The following is a 21,108-nucleotide window of genomic DNA, read 5'->3' as shown; positions in this document are numbered from 1 at the left end:
TGCTGATTACTTCATCTAACCCTGTTACTAAATCCCCCTTTTTCCCAGCAGAAGTGTCATCTTGTGATGAAAGATTTGTAGACTTTGGAATAAGCCATCCTTCAAAATACTACTGTGCAAATTTTTGAAATACCATTATCTAGTTGAAAAAAATTGTTAATAGTGAGGTAGACTAGTAGAGACACACTGAAAAGGAGATGTTGGTATTAACAGCATAGATCCCACAAATACTATTTTTATATTTTTAATTACTATATAAATAATAACAGATTTTTAAGAAGGAAAAATTGTCCCTTATCTTACACATTTGTTTCTTTAAGGATTCCCTGTGATTTCTTACGGGTGGCTATTTTATGTAATTGATACAGAAATTTACACATTTTATAATTTAAAGAGGCAATTTATATTTTATGTAATACATCATATATCCAATTTACATTTTTACTTAATCTGTATTTTTTACATTTTAATACTATCTTAGTAGCTATAGTTTTAGATACTATTTTAGTCTACTGAAGGTATTATATCATAATATTAGAAGTTTAGCCTTTTGTTTTATTAGTAGTCACTTCATGTTTGGAAAAAATAACTATGAAAGTTTTCCTCACAACAAATTATCAGAAAAAGGATACTAAATAAAAAATAAGCATTTTATTACATTTTCATATTAACCTTATTAAATCAAGAAAGGTTGGCAAATCATCATAAGGACACCATTTGCATATTATTTGCCAATTTAAAAAATATTACCAGATTTATATATTTTCCCATGTCTGTTTATTTCTTGGACTTACTTTTTTATAAATTTATCTATTGTCACTCATCTATAAGATTCTTCATGTTTTCCTTCTTGATTTTTATGAATTCTTTATATTATAAGCTCATTTTTGTGTTTGAAAATTATTTCCCTGTGCACTTGTTTCCTTACTACTTTTTCACTTCTATTGTATATATATCTGTTTAAATCTCTTTATCTTTTACTTTGTGATTGTGTCTATGGCATTAAGGATCAGAATGTTTTTCTACTAAAATCTGATAATTGTGCAATTCTGGCTTTTCTTATTTATTTTTATTTTTTGGTTATTGTGTGGTGAAAAGTTTGGATCTAAATTCATTTTTCCTTTAAAAATTGCTGATTACTTCATCTAACCCTGTTACTAAATCCCCCTTTTTCCCAATGGTTCATATTTTAATTAATGTTGATGAGCCAAAGAGTTATGATAACTACATTCAAGGTGACTATTTTCCTTTGGTGTATGCAAGAAAAGCACTTTGGGGAAAAAAAGTGAGAAGAGAGAGGTAACTAAAGGAAAGACTTGTTTGGAAAATTCTCAGCCTCCACTAAGAGCAAAAGGCTTAAATTCAGAAGACTTAAATTAAAACTTCCAAACAAATATCAAATCCAAGACATGAAGTCCAGAAATGAAGTCTCCTCTATGATTGTAAAGTACTTTGTTAAAGTGTGTGTGTGTGATAAAGGTGGTGCCTCATAGTAGCATTTAGGCAGGCAGAATGTCTCTAGAAACTTTGGGGTGTGACTTATGGGTACACTCAATCAGACAGTGGGGCTTTAAGAAGCATGGGGGTGTTGCTCCTCAGCAGAAGCCCAGGGCAGAGAAGGGCTTATCTCAAAGAACTTTGTGAGTGTGGTTTTGCCTATTTAAAGAGAACCCTAAGAATATTCACAGGAGGCCCACAAAGTTTAGAAAGAAATGCATTGAAACACTGGGGTTTGAATAAGAGGTGGGCTGAGAGATAGTACAAAATGTAAAGAGACCATCAGTTACAGGAGACCCTGCACTTGGTAGCAGTCATTCCCTTCTTCCCCCCCACCCCCTTCCCCAGCCCCTGGCAACTATGAAGCTACTTTGTATCTCTGGAATTGCTTATTCTCAACATTTCATATAATCACATAATATGTGGCCTTTTACCTCCAGCTTTTTTCACTTAGCATGAAGTTTTCAAGGTGCATGTTGTAGCATATATCAGTACCTCCTTCTTTTTTATGGCTGAATAATACTCAAAGGTATGGAAGTACTACCTTTTGTTTATCCATTCTTCACTTGATGAACCTTTGGGTTTCTACTTTTTGGCTATTATGAATAATTCTGTTATAATAATCATTTGTATAAAAGTTTTTGTGTGGATGTGTTTTCTAGTTTGTTTTGTGGAAATTTCTAGGAATGGGTCATATGATAACCCTATATTTAAGTGTTTGAGGAACTGTTGGACTTACAAAGGGGCTATACCATTTTATATCCCCACCAGCAATGGAGGTTGGTTGCAGTTTGTCCACATCCTTATGAATACTATACTTGTCCTTTTTTTTTTAAATTTTTTTTTTAATTTTTTTTTGAAATTTACATCCAAAATAGTTAGCATATAGTGCAACAATGATTTCAGGAGTAGATTCCTTAGTGCCCCTTACCCATTTAGTCCATCCCCCATCCCACAACCCCTCCAGTAACCCTCAGTTTGTTCTCCATATTTATGAGTCTCTTCTGTTTTGTCCCCCTCCCTGTTTTTATATTATTTTTGCTTCCCTTCCTATATGTTCATCTATTTTGTCTCTTAAAGTCTTCATATGAGTGAAGTCATATGATTTTTGTCTTTCTGTGTCTAATTTCACTTAGCATAATACCCTCCAGTTCCATCCATCTTGCAAATGGCAAGATTTCATTCTTTTTGATTGCCGAGTAATACTCCATTGTATATGTATACCACATCTTTATCCATTCATCCATTGATGGACATTTGGGCTCTTTCCATACTTTGGCTGTTGTTGATAGTGCTGCTATACACATTGGGGTGCATGTGTCCCTTCGAAACAACACACCTATATCCCTTGGATAAATGCCTAGTAGTGCAATTGCTGGGTCATAGGGTAGTTCTATTTTTAGTTTTTTGAGGAACCTCCATGCTGTTTTCCAGAGTGGCTGCACCAGCTTTCATTCCCATCTTTTTTGATTATAGCCATTCTAATGGATGTGAAGTGGCATCTCATGGTTTTGATGTGCATCTCCCTCATGACTAATGATGTCGATCTTTTTATGTGTTTACAGGTTATTGTTTAAATTTTGATTATAGCAATAAAAGAACTCATTATGTGACTATCTCATTTAATTTATAAATTGCAAATAAATACTTCTCTAGGTTTTATTACTTCCATTTTAACGTCAGTCATATGCAGGCTTATGTTTCCTATATAATAGCAAAGACCTGGTTATTCACCTCGAGAATCCTGCTTACTGTTAACATTAAGTATCTTTTTTCCTTTTGCTCATTTATTTTCTTTTAGTATTTGTGACGATGTATTTATGTTTGAATGGCCAGCCAATATAAAACTTCTTCTCTTTTCTGTCACCTAGCAAATATTTACTGAGTGGCTCTTATGGCAGACACTTTGCTAAGTGCTGAGGATATATAGTAGTGAATAAGTCTTATGATCTGGTGGGGAATTTAGAATGAACACATATACATGTGAATTATAATTGTAATCTGATGTAAATGATAGAGAGGAATGGGACATTATGATGGAAAGAAATGGGGGGACCTGCTTTAGTTGGGCTGATCAGTGAACATTTTTCTTAGTTGTGGCATCCTGAAAACATGGAAATAACCATTGAAAAAAGACAAAAAGAGTGTGACTAGAACACAGGAAAGTGAAGGGGATTGGCTCAGAAGGCAAGGCTGAAGAGAGAGCTGTTTTCCTTTGAGTAGCTCTAGCTGAAAATTCATTGTTTCCTTAAAACATAAATAAACACACACAAACAAATCAGTGCAATTAACACTTCCGGCCATGCCCTACAAAATTTGGCTTCTTCCTACCTCTCTGGCCTTATTTCCTCTCCCTGTCTTTACACGTCAGCCACAGTGGCCATCCTGCTGTTCCTCAAGCATACCCTTTGCTCCCTCATGGCCTTTACACTTCCTGTTTCTTCGGTTTGGAGTACTCCTCCTCCATCTGTTTGCATGATTTACTGCTTCTTATCTTGTCATTTCTCTGTTTAGCTGTCTTTGTTTCAGAGATGACCTCTCTTCTCTTTTCTGAAGTAGTCCTGATCACTGTCTATTACTTTACTCTGTTAATTTCTTTCACAGTATTTTCATGAGAACTTATTATCAATGTGTTTATTACCTGTCTTTCTGACTAGAAGAGAATTTCCATGAAGGTAAATACTTTGTCATTCGAGTTGACTGCAGTAACCCTTGTGCTTAGTGCAATTCCTGGTCCTGGTGAATGACTGGACTCATTCATTTATTTTTGCAGAGTCTTGAAGGATTATGGTAAAACGGTAGATTAGATTTTAAGTGCAAATAGGAGTGCTGAAAAAAAAGTGAAACTGCTATTATAGCAGTTGATTTCAGTGGCTTGTTGTTTGTAGCCCCTTTTATAATCATTGAAATTCTTCCCTGGAGCTGTCAGGTATATTTATATAATCATCCTTAATTTATATATAATGTGAAATTATAAGTGAGGTGACCTCTTTCAAAGCTTTGTGGTTTGCTGATTTTCTGGGATCTGTAAGTCAATGTGGTTTTTCTCTCAGTTCTTCAGATTGGATGGTTTATATCAATGTTTTCAAGTTCACTGACTCTTCCAGCTCTAATCATCTTTTAAGTCCCTCCATGTCTTTTTTTCAGTTCTAGAATTTTTTTTAATGGCTTTATTCTTCTGCTGAGATACTCTGTATACCTATCTGTATACTCTATATACTAAAAGTGAAGTCTTTGAACATACTTTTCTTAAAATTTTCAAGCATTTATACTAGCTACTTTAGTTCATCTGTTAAATCCAACATCTGGGCCATCTTGGGGTCAATTTCTGCTGACTCTTTTCTGACTCAAATTCTGTTATCTTCATATGAGAAATATTGATTTTGTTTTCCTTTTTTTTTTTTTTTAATAATTCATTTACTGACATATAACCTTCAGCTTGTTTAGGTTTGGTTTTATGTTTTGTTAGACTGTGTCTGTGGAGAGCTTAAGGTGTTTCCCAAGTGCATCTGATTTGGTGGGATTCTTACTTCCCAACTTCTGCCTCCTTCCTGAACTTGTCAGGGCTTATTTTAGGCTTAGTTAGAGCAGGTCCAGAATAGGCCTTACTCTCAGAATTGGTTTTTATTTCCAGGGCTCTGCTTTTTGGGTGTCTCAGCAGGATTCCCAGGGTGTTGATGAGGTATCCTATTGTTTCACCACCATGACTGGCCAGAACTCCTAGGATTTCCATTGCCCCCAGTACTCTTTGCCCTCTAGTTATCTCTATTTTGTTTTTAATCCTTCAGCAGTTCTGTGAGTTTTGTCTTGCCTTAGGCATGTGCAGCCTCGACCACAGTTGAGGATTCTTAGAGAACTTCCACACCAGCACCTCTCCTTTGCACAGATCTCTTTCCTCTGGGGCCTTGCAACACAGATGTCAGCTGTTTAAACTCTAATCTATGCCTCCTTAGCTCAGTGGACTGCTGTCCTCTGCTTGGATTGTTTCCTTTCTTGAGTACCTTTTCTTCAACCTTACCTTGCCCTGCTTAGATTTCAGCTCACTGCACCATAATTAAGAAAAGTCCCTAGGCAGAGAGCTGAGGTGGTCATGGGGTTCACCTCATGTGTTTCCCTTCTTTCAGGAATCACAATGTTCTGACTTGTTTAATGCCAGAAAAAGTTGCTTTACATATTTGTTCACTTGTATAATAGTTGATAGCAGGAAGGCTAGTTTAGTACCAGTTAATGTTGTCCTATCCAGAAGTGTAATTCTGAAGCCTGTTTAGTTTGGAAAGGGATATGTTTTTAAAAAGAGAAAACTTGTTTTCTTTTAGACTTTGTTTTTTTCCTATTCATACAGGCAACAATTATTTATTTCCTGTCTTCTGTCTGCATTTGGCACTAGGCATACAAGCAGAATGAAACACGGTTTCTTTCTTTAAGGAGAATGCTTTCTTAGTGGATTAGGGGTCAGCAAATAGGAAGTTCAAATCTGGTTTTGTTTTTGTTTTTTAATAAACTTTTATTGAAGCATAATATATGTTATTATTTCATGGCACCCCCCCCCCCACCTGCTTAATTTGATAACTTGTTATATAAAGAAAAATAAGTTAATTCATTTTTTCCAAAGGAGAGGCTTTGGTAGTAGATGTAAGTTCTAAATGTACTTTTTGTTTAGTTTTTTTTTTTTTAAACGTTTATTTATTTTGAGGGGGGGGGGGAGGAGAGGAAAGGGGTAGAGAGAAAGGGAGAGAGAGAATCCCAAGTGGGCTGTTCTACGTGCTATTAGCGTAGACTCAATCCCATAAACTGTGAGCTCATGATGAGCTGAAATCAAGAGTCAGGCCCCTAACTGACTGAGCCACCCAGGCGCCCCTCTAAGTACACTTTTCTGAACCACTAGTTCATAATTATTAATCATTAAATTTGCTTTATTTTGAAATAGAGCTATAAAAATACTCTTTATATTGGTTTCACTGTTGCCTTTGGCAAATGTTTTCACTGGAGATGCAGGTATCATATGTTAATGTATTTATGATGTTAAAAACAATTTTTATGTCTCTCTACTGTAGTGTATTTAATAATCAAAACAAATTTTTTTGAATTTCATTTTTATAAGATCAGCCTAACTCATGAAAAACAAACATCTTTACCCTGCTTCATACATCACTGCCAGTTGATAAGCTTCAACTCAGGGTCTGGCTATAGAATGATTTTTATCAGCAATCACTGATAATGATGAATTGGATATGAAACTGATTTTCTTCCTTTTTTCTTATGTCCTCCACCCAAATTAGATTGACTTTAGATTGATTATAGAAAAATAACCTAGCTTGAAAAACTGTTGTTCTTTCCTTGATAAAATACCCTTGAATGTTAACTTAGAAATAAGGTATGTTAAACTTCTGCTACAATGGTGCTGTCTCAACCATTGTGGTTTCTGAAACCTCCCAGGATAAGAGAATTCTTAACTAAAAAACTTCTGACAGTCCTTTGTGGTGGAACTAGGTTTGGTATAAATTCAGTATACAAAATTAAGAGTATTAGTGACATGTTACTTATCTTCAGTAATAATGAGTACACTTATCATTTCTTGCTTTGTACATTCAAGTATTTTATCTTTCCTATTTTATGCTAGCATTTTCCAAATGTGGCTCTTTCTTTAAGAGTCTAGCGCCTTTCTAATTTTTGACTGGGAGTTGTTGATTTTTACTTCCTACCTGCAACTATAGTAGAAGGAATAAATATATACTTGAGATGAAATAAAAAATTCATACTTGTTTTTCAAACCTCCTTTCTCATTGCCAAGCACATGAAGTCAAACCTTCCTATCACATCTGTCCTCTTTCTGATACTGATATTTCCCCAAACTGATAATTCCAAGAAGTCCTCACATGTACATCAATCACAGTATGTCATATTTGCTAATGGTGTATGTGTGTGGGTACTTATTTTATTAAGTTCTCTATACCTCTGTTCTGGCGGTCTGTTCCCCCCCCCCCCCCCTTAACTACTCCAGAATCAATGACATCGTCAATGCACAATTTTGTTTTGTGGTAGGTCACATTCTGGAAAGTTTAGTCCCACTCGTTTGTTCTATCAACTGAATAACATCATACCTGTGTTCTTCCTCACAAGATCAGATTTGTAAATTATTGTATGCACCTGATATTTGGCGGCACTTACCTTGGGGTAATGTTAAATTAGATATGTAAAAGAAAATAGAATAATTTGGTGGAATTAGTAAAAGGGTGCACGTTTTTTAAGGAACCTATGGGCATGTGAGCTATTCTTCAAGCGATCTACTGTAGCAGCAGCTTGGGGGCCATTAAGTAATATGCATTTCTCCAAAAATACTCTTTAGGTTGTCTGCGGTTTCTTTTTCAAACAAGCAGAGTTTTACTATATTTTCATTGATTGCTTCAAACACATCATTTAACGATTGTTTATGACGGAAAAAATATGTAAGATGCAGAACTTGCAGTATTGCTTTTTCAGTTGGGCAGTGACTATTGTCATTTGTGGTCAAATGGTAATAACAGCCAACCTTTCAATCCCTTTGGGACTGTTTCTTCAGACTGCTGTTTCTTCTTACCTGTTCATCCTTCTCTCTCTCCCAATTGCATTTTAACTAAATAGAAACATTGTCTTTATTAGCAGAGAGAATAAATGTTTGCCTCTTACTTCCATTTCCTCTGTATTCTTTTAAATGCTACTGAAAATAATTTTGTTCACAGAAAGGATGTGTATGTTAATAGGTTTAAGCTAAGACAACTGTGATAAATGTTTTGGGATTGCATAGGGAGTATGTGTTTTGATTTCTTGATAGGAATGATCACAGCACTGTGAGTTCCAGGGTGAATAAGTGATGAGAACATCACCAAAGTGTCCAGTCCTACAAACCTGCCTTTCTACTGACAATAATTGTTTTGACTGTTGCATTCGCAGCTGTTGAAAATGGACATATAGATGTGTTAAGGCTGTTGCTTCGATATGGAGCAAATGTTAATGGATCCCATTCTATGTGTGGATGGAACGCTTTGCATCAGGCTACTTTTCAGGTAACCTGTGAATTTATTATTTCATTTCCATCTAAATTATGTGTTTTACCCTTTTAAAATGACAGTTCTATACAGTTTTTGCTTCCTACTTGCCTGTGATTTATGATGGTTAGTACAGTACAGAAAAGGCAGTCTAAATGCTAATGATCATTCTGAATAAGCCAACTGCTCTGGTAGTTCCAGCAGCTTTGGGATTCAGGGATTATCTAAGTTTTTCATATGTTGATGGCATAGTTAAGAGACCATCAGAATATTTAGGGTATAAATTGATAAGGAGCAATGACTTACTTTATTTACAGCAGTGTGTTTAGAAACTGTGCTAACTCCTTACTGCTTGGGCTAGCAAACTAATTTTGCAGGCTTTAAAAGGATTATAATTCTTAGAGATCAATGTTTCACCTGTTTAATGGGCTGGCTAAACATATAGGATAATCTCTGTCTAGTACATCCTTCCCATTGAACAATACACTTAAAAAAAAAAGTTTTCCTTTACTGAAGATGAAAACACCCCAAAACACAGGGATAAGAAAACAGATACCTTCTATTTTCTTTGTTTTCTCCTGTTTAAAATATGAATCTGTGCTTTAGGAAAATGGTGAAATCATAAAATTGCTTCTTAAGAAAGGAGCAGACAAGGAATGCCAGGATGACTTTGGAATCACACCTTTATTTGTGGCTGCTCAGTATGGCAAGCTAGAAAGCTTGAGCATACTTATTTCATCGGGTAAGCTGAATCCTTTAGCCTTTGCACTGTTAAGATCTTCAGTTTTAACTGTGTCTTCCTGGGAAGTACAGTTCTGGACCAGATATAAATCAGGTTGTGAAAATTTATGGTTTTATGTTAGTGGTAAATAAGAGTACATTCAAGTTGATTTATAAGCCTGGTTACTAAGTGTCTATTACTAACATAATGTGATGCACAGCTACTAATTTATTTGAGGAGGAATACAACGATCTATCACAAAAGCAGGTTTATTGGCAAGTTGAATGATGGGGCTGTTCTTTCTTATGGGGACCTGAGCAGTTCCAACTGTCTAGGGTACAAGACTATATAAGCTTAATTAATTTATTAGATAGCTATTTTGTATATTAAGCCTTTGAGTTGTATGTTTTGATAAATTGTGGGATTATTTAAATGGTTTATTTGAAAGCATGTTTACGCTTTGAATATATTAATAGCAACCTAACCCTGCTAAAGGTTTCTCTGTGACAGTCATTACACATTCAGCATTACCAGAGGAGATGGTGTTGAGGTGGCATTCTTACGCTGTATGACATTTCTGTGACCGGAAACCTTTGTTATGTAAGGGCTTTCAAATTCCTCCAAACGCTGTGCACACACTCGTAGTACTAACCTGATGAACCATGGATAGTTTCGAGCAGAAGGGAAATACACCAGATTTGCTGCTAGGCAAAACATTTTTTAAAAATTCTTAGTTAGGCTTTTTATATTTGTCTATAATACCTAGGCTTTTAATAAATTGCCTCCAAATATACAAAACAAAGTTTATTTCGACAACAAAGCACATATTTTCTTATTTCTGCTTTCTTCTTACAAACCTTCAAATGTGCAAGTTGAAGTATGGAGCAAAGAAAACATTAAGTGCCAAATTAAGATACCTGTTACAAATATTGAATCTAGAGTTGAGAGGAATCTCCAAAATTATTTATTTAAACATGTACTTTTTTAGATTAAGAATCCCAGGCCCTGAGAGTTTAAGTGCCTTGCCAAAGATCTAGAAAATATTTCCTGGCAGAATGAGGCTTAGAAGCAGGCCTTCTCATGTGACTTCCTCTCTTCCTCTTCTTCTGTGTTGTATTTTCCTGAGGCTGTCCTAATTCATTTTATGGCCTCCAGTTCCATAACTTCCAATTATTAGCATGTAACTAATATTTAAAATAAAATAGGTTAAACAGTACCTTAATGATTGTCTCCTCATGCAGAGTTTGTCTCCCAGAATGCTAAGCACCTGTTCTGTTTTGTTCCTTCCCCCCCCCACCCCCCGAATAGTTATGAACAGCAAATTGAAAAGGTGTGTAGGTATATTTATCATGTAGCTATATATGTTTCTAACTCCTTAAAATGATTTTCCTTTCAGTGAATTATCTGTCATTTTTCCAACTTTCTACCTGTAATCTTATAGGGACTGGTTCCTTATTCTTTTTGATTCTTTGAAATTGTCAATCAAAATGAAACTGCTTAAAAAGGAAAGTTAAGTAGATTTCTTTCTTGACTTAGTCTTTTCTTAATATATTTAGTGTTTCCTTCTTTCTGAGGTTGACAGTACGTGAAGCATCCACCTTGTTTAAGTCGAGAAGATTCTACTTATCTGGATGTGTTGAGTGTCCAGTTAGAATTTCTGAAATTCCATCAACCCTTTAACTTAGTATTTGTGTTTTGCAGAGTTTTTACCTGTCTCAGGGCTGTGGTTTATTCAAGGTGCATTTATAGAACATCCATTCAAAGAAAAAAAATTTTTTTTCCCTTGTGATGAAGGCATTTCCACTGAGACATTAGAGAAATTAAAAAATTCTCATTGTCATGCAATAACACTATACTTAGCATATTTAACATGTTATTTGTCAATGAGAAAAATTGAGGGAAATTAGCTATTTTTAAAACCTTCACCAAAAGTAAGGTCACTTTTTTACATCTTAATATATTGGCATTTAAGTAATTGATTAGTTTTGTTCTTTATTTTGTAATGTTTATTTTTGAGAGACAGAGAGAGAAGGAGCGTGTGCTGTCATGTGGGTGGGGGAGGGACAGTGGGAGGGAGGGAGAGAATCCCAAGCAGGTTTGAAGCAGGAGTCAAACCTACGAACCATGAGATCCTAACTTGAGCCAAAATCAGAAGTCCAGACGCTTAACCGACCTAGCCACCCAGGCGCCTCAGTTTTTGTTCTCTGAAAGTCTGCTCAGAAACCATTTAAGTAGACATTTTCTCTTTCATTATAAGGCTCTAAATGCAGTGGTCATGAAGGAAAAGGATATAATGAAAAGTATAGTTAACATTAGTTTTAAGGTATGGCCACAATGTATGTCATATCTGTGGGGATTTTTTTTTTTCATAAATCTTAGCGTGAATTGATTAATGGCATCTATAAAGTCTTATAACGTACGTTTTTCTTATCTTTTTCTGTAATAGATGTTATCCATTTTTGATGATTTGTATTTTCCACTTTTCAGTGATTACTTACTGGACCCACAGAGTGCTTGCTGGAGGACAGATTGGAATGAAATGAATCCTTCATTGCATAAGATTTTTGTTTTAGCTTAAAAATGAATTCTAAAATGTTAATCACTTGTTTTCTTGTTAACATAAAAGCAAAAACAATTTAAAATGATTACCAACAAGTTTGGAAAATCAGTATGTTTATACAACAGCGTCCACTGGGGTTGGAACTATTGTACTATAAAACCCTTTTAAGACAGCTGTTTTGAAATTTATGTTAATTATCATTTTAAAAAAAATAAATTAAGATTGCCTGTTACATGTTGTTATCCTCTATTAGGTGCAAATGTCAATTGTCAAGCATTGGATGAAGCTACTCCCTTGTTCATTGCTGCTCAGGAGGGCCACACAGAATGTGTAGAGCTTTTGCTGTCCAGTGGGGCAGATCCTGATCTTTACTGTAATGAGGATGATTGGCAGTTACCTATTCATGCAGCTGCACAAATGGGCCATACAGAGTAAGTAGTAAAACAAAATAAAAATAGTCTCGTAATTAAAAGGCGGCAAGGAATAAATCTTCTGAGCCTGTTCTTTTATCTTAGGCAAAATCCTTGGTATTTTCTCTACCAGCCTGCTGTATGATTAGAGCCACCCCCATATCTGTCCTCCATGCCATCCCCAGCTCCTCTTAGCCTTACACTTTCCTAGTGTGAACAGAATGGCTGGAGATGGAGCCCTGGGGCATCCTCAGGGTATTAAGACTTTCCTCTAATTTCTCAAGCTGTGGCCATACTCTGCTGCTCTGCTCCGGTTTTATTCCAGGTGTCTTTAGTTAACAATCTGATGGCCTTATTCGATGTTTCCTGTTTGACCCCAGGAAACTTTTGAGTGTGTGACCCTTCTTGGGTCGAGTCTTTCCTTTGTGTGGGCTAAGGAGTTCTCCCCATCTTGAACCCTGTGACTGGACCTTCTCTTTAATCTCTAATCCAACTTGGTACTTGCCTGCCCTACTTCTGTTACTCTTCTTCCTTAGTCAGAAGTTCTTAAGAAATTTTTCTGGAGAAAGAGACTTAAAGAAAGTTGGAACTCCCTAAAATTAGGGGTTCCAGGAATCTTAGAAGCGAATAACCTGGTTATACCTCTGAGAATATGGCAGCCCGTCTTAACATAAATTGGCAATGAATAGTTTTAAAAAGTGTATGTTTAAACTCTTTAGAGTCATAATTTAAAATAGTAGTTTTGTAGTTGTTCATATTATTTTTTTATTTAAAAAAATTTTTTTAACGTTTATTTATTTTTGACAGAGAGAGAGAGAGAGAGAGAGAGAGAATGAGAGAGAGAGAGAGAATGAGTGGGGGAGGGGCAGAGAGAGAGGGAGACCCAGAATTCGAAGCAGGCTCCAGTCTCTGAGCTGTCAGCACAGAACCTGACGCGGGGCCTGAGCTCACGGACTGCGAGATCATGACCTGAGCTGAAGTCGGACGCCCAACCACTGAGCCATCCAGGCGCCCCATGTAGTTGTTTGTATTATTTAATTTAAAAAGTAATAGTGAAATTGTCATTACTTTCATATGTTTACATAGTAGGAAAACATTCTGTCATTTGGTTATTATGCCACTAGGTGGCATGGTATTTTACTATTGCACCTTGTTTAATTTTTCCAATCCATTTTTAAAACACATTTATTGAGGGACATTAAAGTGATTCTTTATTTCAACAGAATACCTAGGTTTTAAGATTTGGTGTTTTTCTTAACTCTTTCTTGTTTATTTAAACAGAAGTCTTAGATACAATTCTACCATGAGCTTTAAATTGATACCAAAACCCTCTTGGGATTTGTCCTTATTTGTTCTCAATATTGGGAATTTTTTTGTTATAATGATTTCCTCCATAGACCACTTCAATGTAACCCCTTCTGTGAATGTAAGTACTAAAGAAAAGTAGCTTTGGAGTAACCCTGCATTTCTTTTCCCAGAAAGAGGGGGGATTTCATGGCTGACCTTATCCCTACAGATTTATTTTTAATTTTAGAAAAGTAAACTGTTAATTTTTTTCCAGCTGTGAGTCTTGGAGGTAAGTTTACAAATAATCTAAGAACTTAGGTTTTAATGATTTTCTTTAGAACTTCCTCTACTTAGCAACCAGTTTCTTTATAAATCTGCCTCAGTGTTTAAAGAGCTCATATTCTTTTCAGAAAATAGAATATTTTAGCAGAAATTCTTATTCCTTCCTCATGAAAATACTATTCATTGCATGTCACTCATCCTCTTTAAAAATTCTTATTAATTAGGAAAATAAATTTTAGTTTGTACTTTAAGGAGGAAAATTATTTATTTTCTTGATATAAGTTTGTATCTGGTATAATGAAGTTTTAAATGATCAGATCCTAAAATACCTAATAGAAAATTTGAATTTGGGAGAGTACGGTGATGATGGTGGCAAGGGAAATAATTAGTGAAAAAATAAGGATAACCTGTTACATATTTACTTATAGTAACATTACTTAATTCTGTTTCAGATATGTGTAAGGACCTTTGTATAAAGCAACAATAAGGGTAACATTTTATTATCCTGTAATAATCTAATGTAGGTAGAAGACAGAAAAAGACTTTAAATCAATCAAAGGGTGACTATTAAAATAAGTGCCATAGAAATGTTGACTGCACTCATGTACATATAAAACATGAAATGCCCTGAACTTGTGTGCTTACAGAATCTTGGAATTGTTAATACCACTTACCAACCGCGTTTGTGACACTGGGCCAGACAAAGTGAGCCCCGTTTACTCTGCAGTGTTCGGAGGGCATGAAGAGTGCCTAGAAATGTTACTCCAGCATGGCTACAGCCCAGATGCCCAGATGTGCCTCATCTTTGGGTTCAGCTCTCCCATGTGTATGGCTTTCCAAAAGGAGTATGTATATTTGCTATATTTTTATCCTTTTTTGCTACATGGAGATATATTTCCAAGTGATTTTCTTTTATGATGAAACTTGAAGCTAAATTGTTAACTTAGAAAGATATGAATAACCCTCTGTGATGTACGTCGTTCCATCAAAGTACAATAAAATGAGGTGATAATGTCAGATTTTTTTCTCTTCCCTTTTTGGACCTGGATCATATTTTTATTGTAGCAACTTTACAGAATACTTTCAGTGTATTAAAGTAAATGCAGGATTTCTCTGATAATACTTAGTTATCAAAATAATTCAAGAATTAAAACATTCATTTATACGATGGATAAGGTTTCAGGATTTAATGTGTAACATGATGACTATAGTTGATAAAACTGCATTGTATAGTTGAAGTTTACTAAGAGTAGAACTTAAATTCTCTTACCACCCCCCCCCCCAAAAAAAAGGTAAACATGTAATGTGATGGATGTGTTAATTTGGTGGTAGGGGGAGGATTCCTTTCACAATGTGTATATATATGGAATTACTGTGTTGCATACTTAAATATCTTACGATCTTATTTATCAGTTTTACTTTAGTAAAGCTGGGGAAGAAAAAAGAATTTAAGATGACTTTATCAAATAAGACATTGTATTTCAGGTTATTTACCACTTGAAATTTATAAAACTTGTTATGAGCCTAAAAATGAAATATTAGTTTTGTAAATATTATTGTATTTTTAGTGAATTTAGTATGTGGCACTTCTCTATATAAGTCAGGGAAATTAAATTAAAAGATCTTAAAATATTTGTTTTGCTAATCTTCCATGATCTTCTGAGGTAGAATAAATGAAGAATTACTGCTGCTTTATTAGGTTCTGACCAGTACTTGTTGATAAGACTCCTAAGGTTTTAAAATAGTAAGAATAAGGCTATGTGTAAGAAAAAAACATACTGAATAATATCTAGGGTTGATCTAGTAATGGAATAAGTTGTGCAGATAGACACTCTTGTTTTTAATGACACAGAAGAGGTTGCTTGCATACCTCAAATTCCATTGGCTCTCTTGAATTCATGATTATGGACTCCTCTCCACAATTTAATTGAAACATCTATCAAAAATTTATTTATGAAGCTTTTCAGTCAGCCATTTTTTAACATTTGCTATGTAAAATAGAAGTTCATTTTATTTATTCTGAATGTAAGCTTCCAGGTATATACTGTGGTCTGAATATTAGGGGTTTTGGTAAATCTGAGTATCTGGACCTGCCCTATGCATAACTTTCATGATTTCATAGTAGTTCGTTGTGTACCTCTCCAAGTTTTGTCTTTAAAACATGTCTAGTTTTTCTAAAGGAGGGCTGCATTGATGACTTTAGTTATTTCACTTATTTTTCTCTATATGTATCTAACTCTATTTTTTTATTAGGTCAGAATTGAACTTTAAAATTTTTTTTAATGTTTTCATTTATTTTTGAGAGAGCATGAGAAAGAGAGCGTGCACACGAGTTGGGGAGAGGCACAGAGAGGGGGGTGGATGAAAGATCCAAGCAGGCTGTGCACTGACAGCAGTAAGCCCGATGTGGGGGAAATGACCTTTTAAAAAGATTATATCAGAACATAATGGTTTTGGATAGTTTTTATGTGTGTTTGTCCAATATAATGATAGTCTTTTCTGGCCTTCATTTTACCTTTTGGAGGAATAGCAGCTAAACTCCTGCCTCATCAGCTTCTAAGTATAGTTTGAATTAAACCATATGACATAGTGCTAATGTTAACCCTCAAACACCTTAAAATTAATGTTTTTCTGGCCTGAGGAATCAGGAAGGTTGAACCCCATGGGAAAGACAGGGTGAGGGGAATTCTGGAGAAGAGAGAGCTGAAGGAAGGGTATCCTCTGATTCTCTGCATATGTCCTGAGTTCACCCCGCTCTTTGAATGACAGATAGACATTGTTGTAAACAAGATTTAAACTGTCACCCAAAGTCTCAGAGTAACCTCTGGGTGGCACATTTTGTGGGACCAGACCCAAAATAGCATAACAAAGTCTTTGAGAACTGAACTTCTACAGAACTGTGGTCTGTAGAAGGCAAAGCCAAATTGCAGTCTGAAACTAAGCAGGTCATATGCCTGCCAAAATAAACAAGCAAAAGTAAGGATTATAATACAACAATAGCATCACAATGTCTAGGATACAGTTTAAAATCTCTTGACATGTAAGTGTACTATGACCAATTCTCAAGGGAAAGGAATGAACAGGCATCAAACTGGGATAATTTAGCTGTTGGAAATATAAAGGAATTGAAAGCAGCTATCATAGTGTAGTATTTAAGGTAAATACACTTGAAATAAATGGAAAGGTAGAAATTCTCAACTGAGAAATAAAAACTATGAGAGAAGAACCAACTGGACATTTTACAACTGGAAAATACAATATCTGAAATGAAAATTTCACTGCATGGGTTCCATAGCAGAATGGAAGAGGCAGAGGAAGGGGAAGGAGTCAGTTAATTTGAAGATAAACCAATAGAAATTATCCAAATGGAAGAAGAGAGAAAAAAGATTAGGTGAAGTAGAAAAGGACAGAGCCTCAGAGTCCTGGGGGATGACATCAACAGAGTGACATTAATGTCAGTAGAGTCCAGAAGGAGAGGAGAAAGAGATTGCTGTAGAAAAATTATGTGAACTAATAATGGCCAAAAGTATCCCAATATTGGATCAAGGTATGCATTTTTAGATTTAGAAAGTTTAGTAAACTGATACAGGAGAAAGCCAAAAGAAAAAAAAAAAAAGAGCATGCTCAAAAAACAATCGAACTGCTGAAAACTAAAAGTGAAGAAGCATCAGAATGATGTATAGTGGTACTTGATCACAGACATGAACTAACATCCTTTGTTTTTGCTACTTTTGGAAATTTTGCTCTGTGAAGTGGCCCTATAGGCCACAATTGAAATCTGGTTTTGTGGCTTTAAAAAAGGGCTTATCAGCTTTTTTTAACCCCCGTATGGGAACTTGTAATTGAACCAAATGTATTCTTAATTAGTAAGGTAGGTTTTTTCATGAGAAAAGTCATTGGAAGGTATTACTTGTTAGTCTATAGGGAAAAAGCTATACCATCAAAATACCTGTTTTATAAGGGTGCATTCTCCTAGTCTTTCTAATTGACTTTTCATTTGTTTGCCTGCAACCCATGGCAATAGACTTAATTGCCGTAAAGATGTTGAGACATCTTTGCCACTATTACCTACTTTGTGGAGAATTTAATTGAAGGGGAAGCCTTTCCCAAGGGACTAAATCTGAAAGATGGTAGCCTCATAATCACCTATGCTTGCATTTAATGTGTGTATATAAAGGAGTTGACCTGAGTATAGTACATTGCACAATTTTTGGCACATAGTAAAAAAAAATACCATGGTTAATTTCTTCTCCTTGCCATCCTCCATTTAGCTAGAAGACGATATCAATTAAATTTTAATATCTATACTACATTTATATTAGCTAATTAACATCTGTTAGTTTGCATGTCAGTCACTGTACATGTAATGTGAGTATCACTTGATTATTTTGGAACTCCATATAGAACTTTGCTGATCATGCAAGAAAACTGTCATTCTCACAGTAGGTTTTGTTTTAGTATATCAAGAGGACAGCATAGCCATCTAGGGAAAAAAATCAAAATTGAAAAATGTGTTAAGTTGTGGTTATTTCTTTCAATAAGTATGCATCTTAAAATTTGGATTCTTGGGGGCATCTGGCTGGCTCAGTTGTAAGAGCATGCTACTCTTGATCTTGGAGCTGTGAGTTTGAGCCCCATGTTGGGTGTAACGATTACTTAAAAATAAAATCTTCAAAAAAATTGGATTCTCTGTAGTCACACACCTAAAATTAATTAAATTAATTAGAATTACCATTTAAAAAGCAAGGATAGTTGAATATAGTTTTTATTTAAAATAACTATTGTGTGCTTTTGTTCTATATTGAAGCTATGAACTTCCTTTATCCTATTTATCAACTATTAATAAGAACTTGAGTTTTGGTCGCAAAAATGGTAGCAGAGAGCTTGAAAGACTATATTTAGTGAAATTAATTATTATTAGATATTCAAGTTTTCAGAGATTGGTTAAAAGGTAAGTTTAGTGGCATAAGTTTTGAAATTTTATTTTTATAGTAGCCATATGTTTTTATAATAATGTTAGTTTGGTATAAAATCAAAAGATTTACTCAACACTGACTTTAGTAATAATGAGTCAGAAACTTGTTTTCACATGTGTGTGTTTGACATATGGAAATTTAGTATTTGTGGCCCTTCTTGCACTATCGGCCTGTTGTGCTTTTAGTAAGCTTTTGTCTCCTTTTGCAAATAGTACAATGAACATGGAAAGGTGGTGAAAATAATAAATACAAATAATGGCTCTGGGTTTTATGTTTTCCCTTCTTTATGGTTTTATTCAGCCAAGTTAACTTTTCAGCTCAGGATTCCGAGACATTTTTGTTCTGTCTCCCCTTGAGACGGTGAGCTTCCGCAGCGATCTTTAACTCTCCTCACCACTATGAGGCATGATGGAAAGGTGTCTCCTGCACCACTGTACAAAAGCAGTCCTTGTCCTTTTGGGCTAAAAAGTTAACAACTGCAGTGACATGAAAGCCAGTCTTTCAAGAGCATAGCTAAGTAGTTCAATACAAATGAGAAAATACAAGAAAAAGACTCTTTTAACTGGAATGGGTAAAGGAGGAGGGAAGCTGAGAAATTTCAGGACAGTTTGAACACGTGTTAATGCCTTTTGTATATGACTGTAAAACATGACCATGGCTTAACTGACCTGATTTTGTCTTTCTTTTTTTTTTTAATTTTTTTTTTTTTTTTTAACGTTTATTTATTTTTGAGACAGAGAGACAGAGCATGAACAGGGGAGGGGCAGAGAGGGAGACACAGAATCTGAAACAGGCTCCAGGCTCTGAGCTGTCAGCACAGAGCCCGACACGGGGCTTGAACTCACGGACCATGAGATCGTGACCTGAGCCGAAGTTGGACGCTTAACCGACCGAGCCACCCAGGCGCCCCTGATTTTGTCTTTCTAATTGATGCTGATTATTGTTATCCCATTAGTTTTATAGAAATTGTGTCCATTCTCATCATCATATCACACATGGGTACATCAGGCAGGACCTAATGTCTTCATTTTGTTTTCAGCTGATGGCTGAAACTTACTATATGACCTTTTGACAATTCAGCTAATAAGTTGGTTAGATGTTTTGCTGGCTAATTGGACATAAAATGCTGAACATGTTTGCCTGTTTCTATTTCCTTAAAATAAGTCTTGTTAACATGTTGAATTTCCTTTCATTGTACTCCTGTCATCAGGGCACTACTTCTGTACACATTTTTCAATTTCAAAGAGCAGAATGATGGAAAAGGTACAACCCTAAAAATAAGGCCTAGACGTTTTGTTTTGTTTTGTTTTTTTAGTTTTTAAACCTCTTCTCTTAGTATCTGTTGATTTTTATTGTCTGTACAATGTGCAGTCTCTTAAGGTGGCATAGTTATTTCTTGATATTTGTGTTAAATAGGATGGACTATTTCTTTTTAATCTCTATGCTCTTCCAGAGTTTTTCCAATTCTTCATCAGGGCTTGAGAGAGAATTTAAGTGTTAAGGGAATTATGTGCATATGTCCATGTAATTTATATTTTACCCTAAGTTTATGTAAACTTTAGGGCCAATTGTTGCTCAATGATATGTGGTAATCAAAGTCATAGCATGGAAGGTACCTGTGTTTCTGGAGCTTATACACCTACTTAAGAGGTTTTCTACAAGCTCAGGGCATGCTGATAAAGTTTTATGATCATCTACTTCACTTTGTGTTTCTTATCTACCATATAAATGGTATTTTTGTTAGAAAAGGGTCTGTAATGTAGTACTAAGCAGTCACATAAGCTTTTAGGAGGGCTCTTGTCCTGACACAAGGGTGAGAAGTTTAGACCTGGGTTTTCCAAAGTGTGTTTTGTACAGTACTATTTCTATAGATCATTAGATATTGCATAGGACACAGGGGGTTTCCAGACACACAAGTTTGGGAAACAAAGGGGTAAGCAATGTTAAGTAAGTTTTTTTCCGTGAAAATCTTCTAATATTTTTTCTTATGGTGATGTCTGTGAAGTCCTAAAGAAAGGAGGGAATCTACACAAGTTTGAAACAGGACAACCTTATGTTTACTATAAATATACCTTTGTTCCTGTGTTTATAGACTTTTTGGGCATTTTAAACTCTCTTTATTATGCTTTTTTCAGATTAATGATTGGACCTGTTTAAAAAAATTTAACTGAGTAAATTTGAAGATCTTTTTAAAAAAAGTTGTTTTTTTGTTTTTTTGTTTTTGTTTTTTTTTAGAGACAGAGAGCTGGGGAGGGGCAGAGAGAGAGGGAGACAGTAAATCTCAAGCAGGTTCTGTGCTGCCAGCTCAGAGGCCAACGCAGGGCCAAAATCAAGAGTCGGAAACTTAACC

The 21,108-nt window shown here is 35.2% G+C and overlaps 1 protein-coding gene across 3 annotated transcripts in view; it reads left to right on the top strand.

The window, feature by feature from the left end:
• Positions 1-21,108, top strand: part of ASB3 (ankyrin repeat and SOCS box containing 3) — a 116,334-nt gene that overhangs the window by 64,898 nt on the left and 30,328 nt on the right. For all 3 annotated transcript variants that reach the window (XM_049651467.1, XM_049651465.1, XM_049651466.1), the window contains exons 4-7: positions 8,428-8,540; positions 9,129-9,264; positions 12,057-12,234; positions 14,430-14,627. In XM_049651467.1, coding sequence (XP_049507424.1) covers positions 8,428-8,540; positions 9,129-9,264; positions 12,057-12,234; positions 14,430-14,627 — 625 coding nt within the window. The remainder of the gene's footprint in view (positions 1-8,427; positions 8,541-9,128; positions 9,265-12,056; positions 12,235-14,429; positions 14,628-21,108) is intronic.

This window comes from Panthera uncia (genome assembly GCF_023721935.1).
Source record: "Panthera uncia isolate 11264 chromosome A3 unlocalized genomic scaffold, Puncia_PCG_1.0 HiC_scaffold_11, whole genome shotgun sequence".
Lineage (NCBI taxonomy): Eukaryota > Metazoa > Chordata > Mammalia > Carnivora > Felidae > Panthera > Panthera uncia.
Note: the sequence above shows the minus strand (reverse complement) of the source record. Positions and strands in the feature narration are given on the sequence as shown.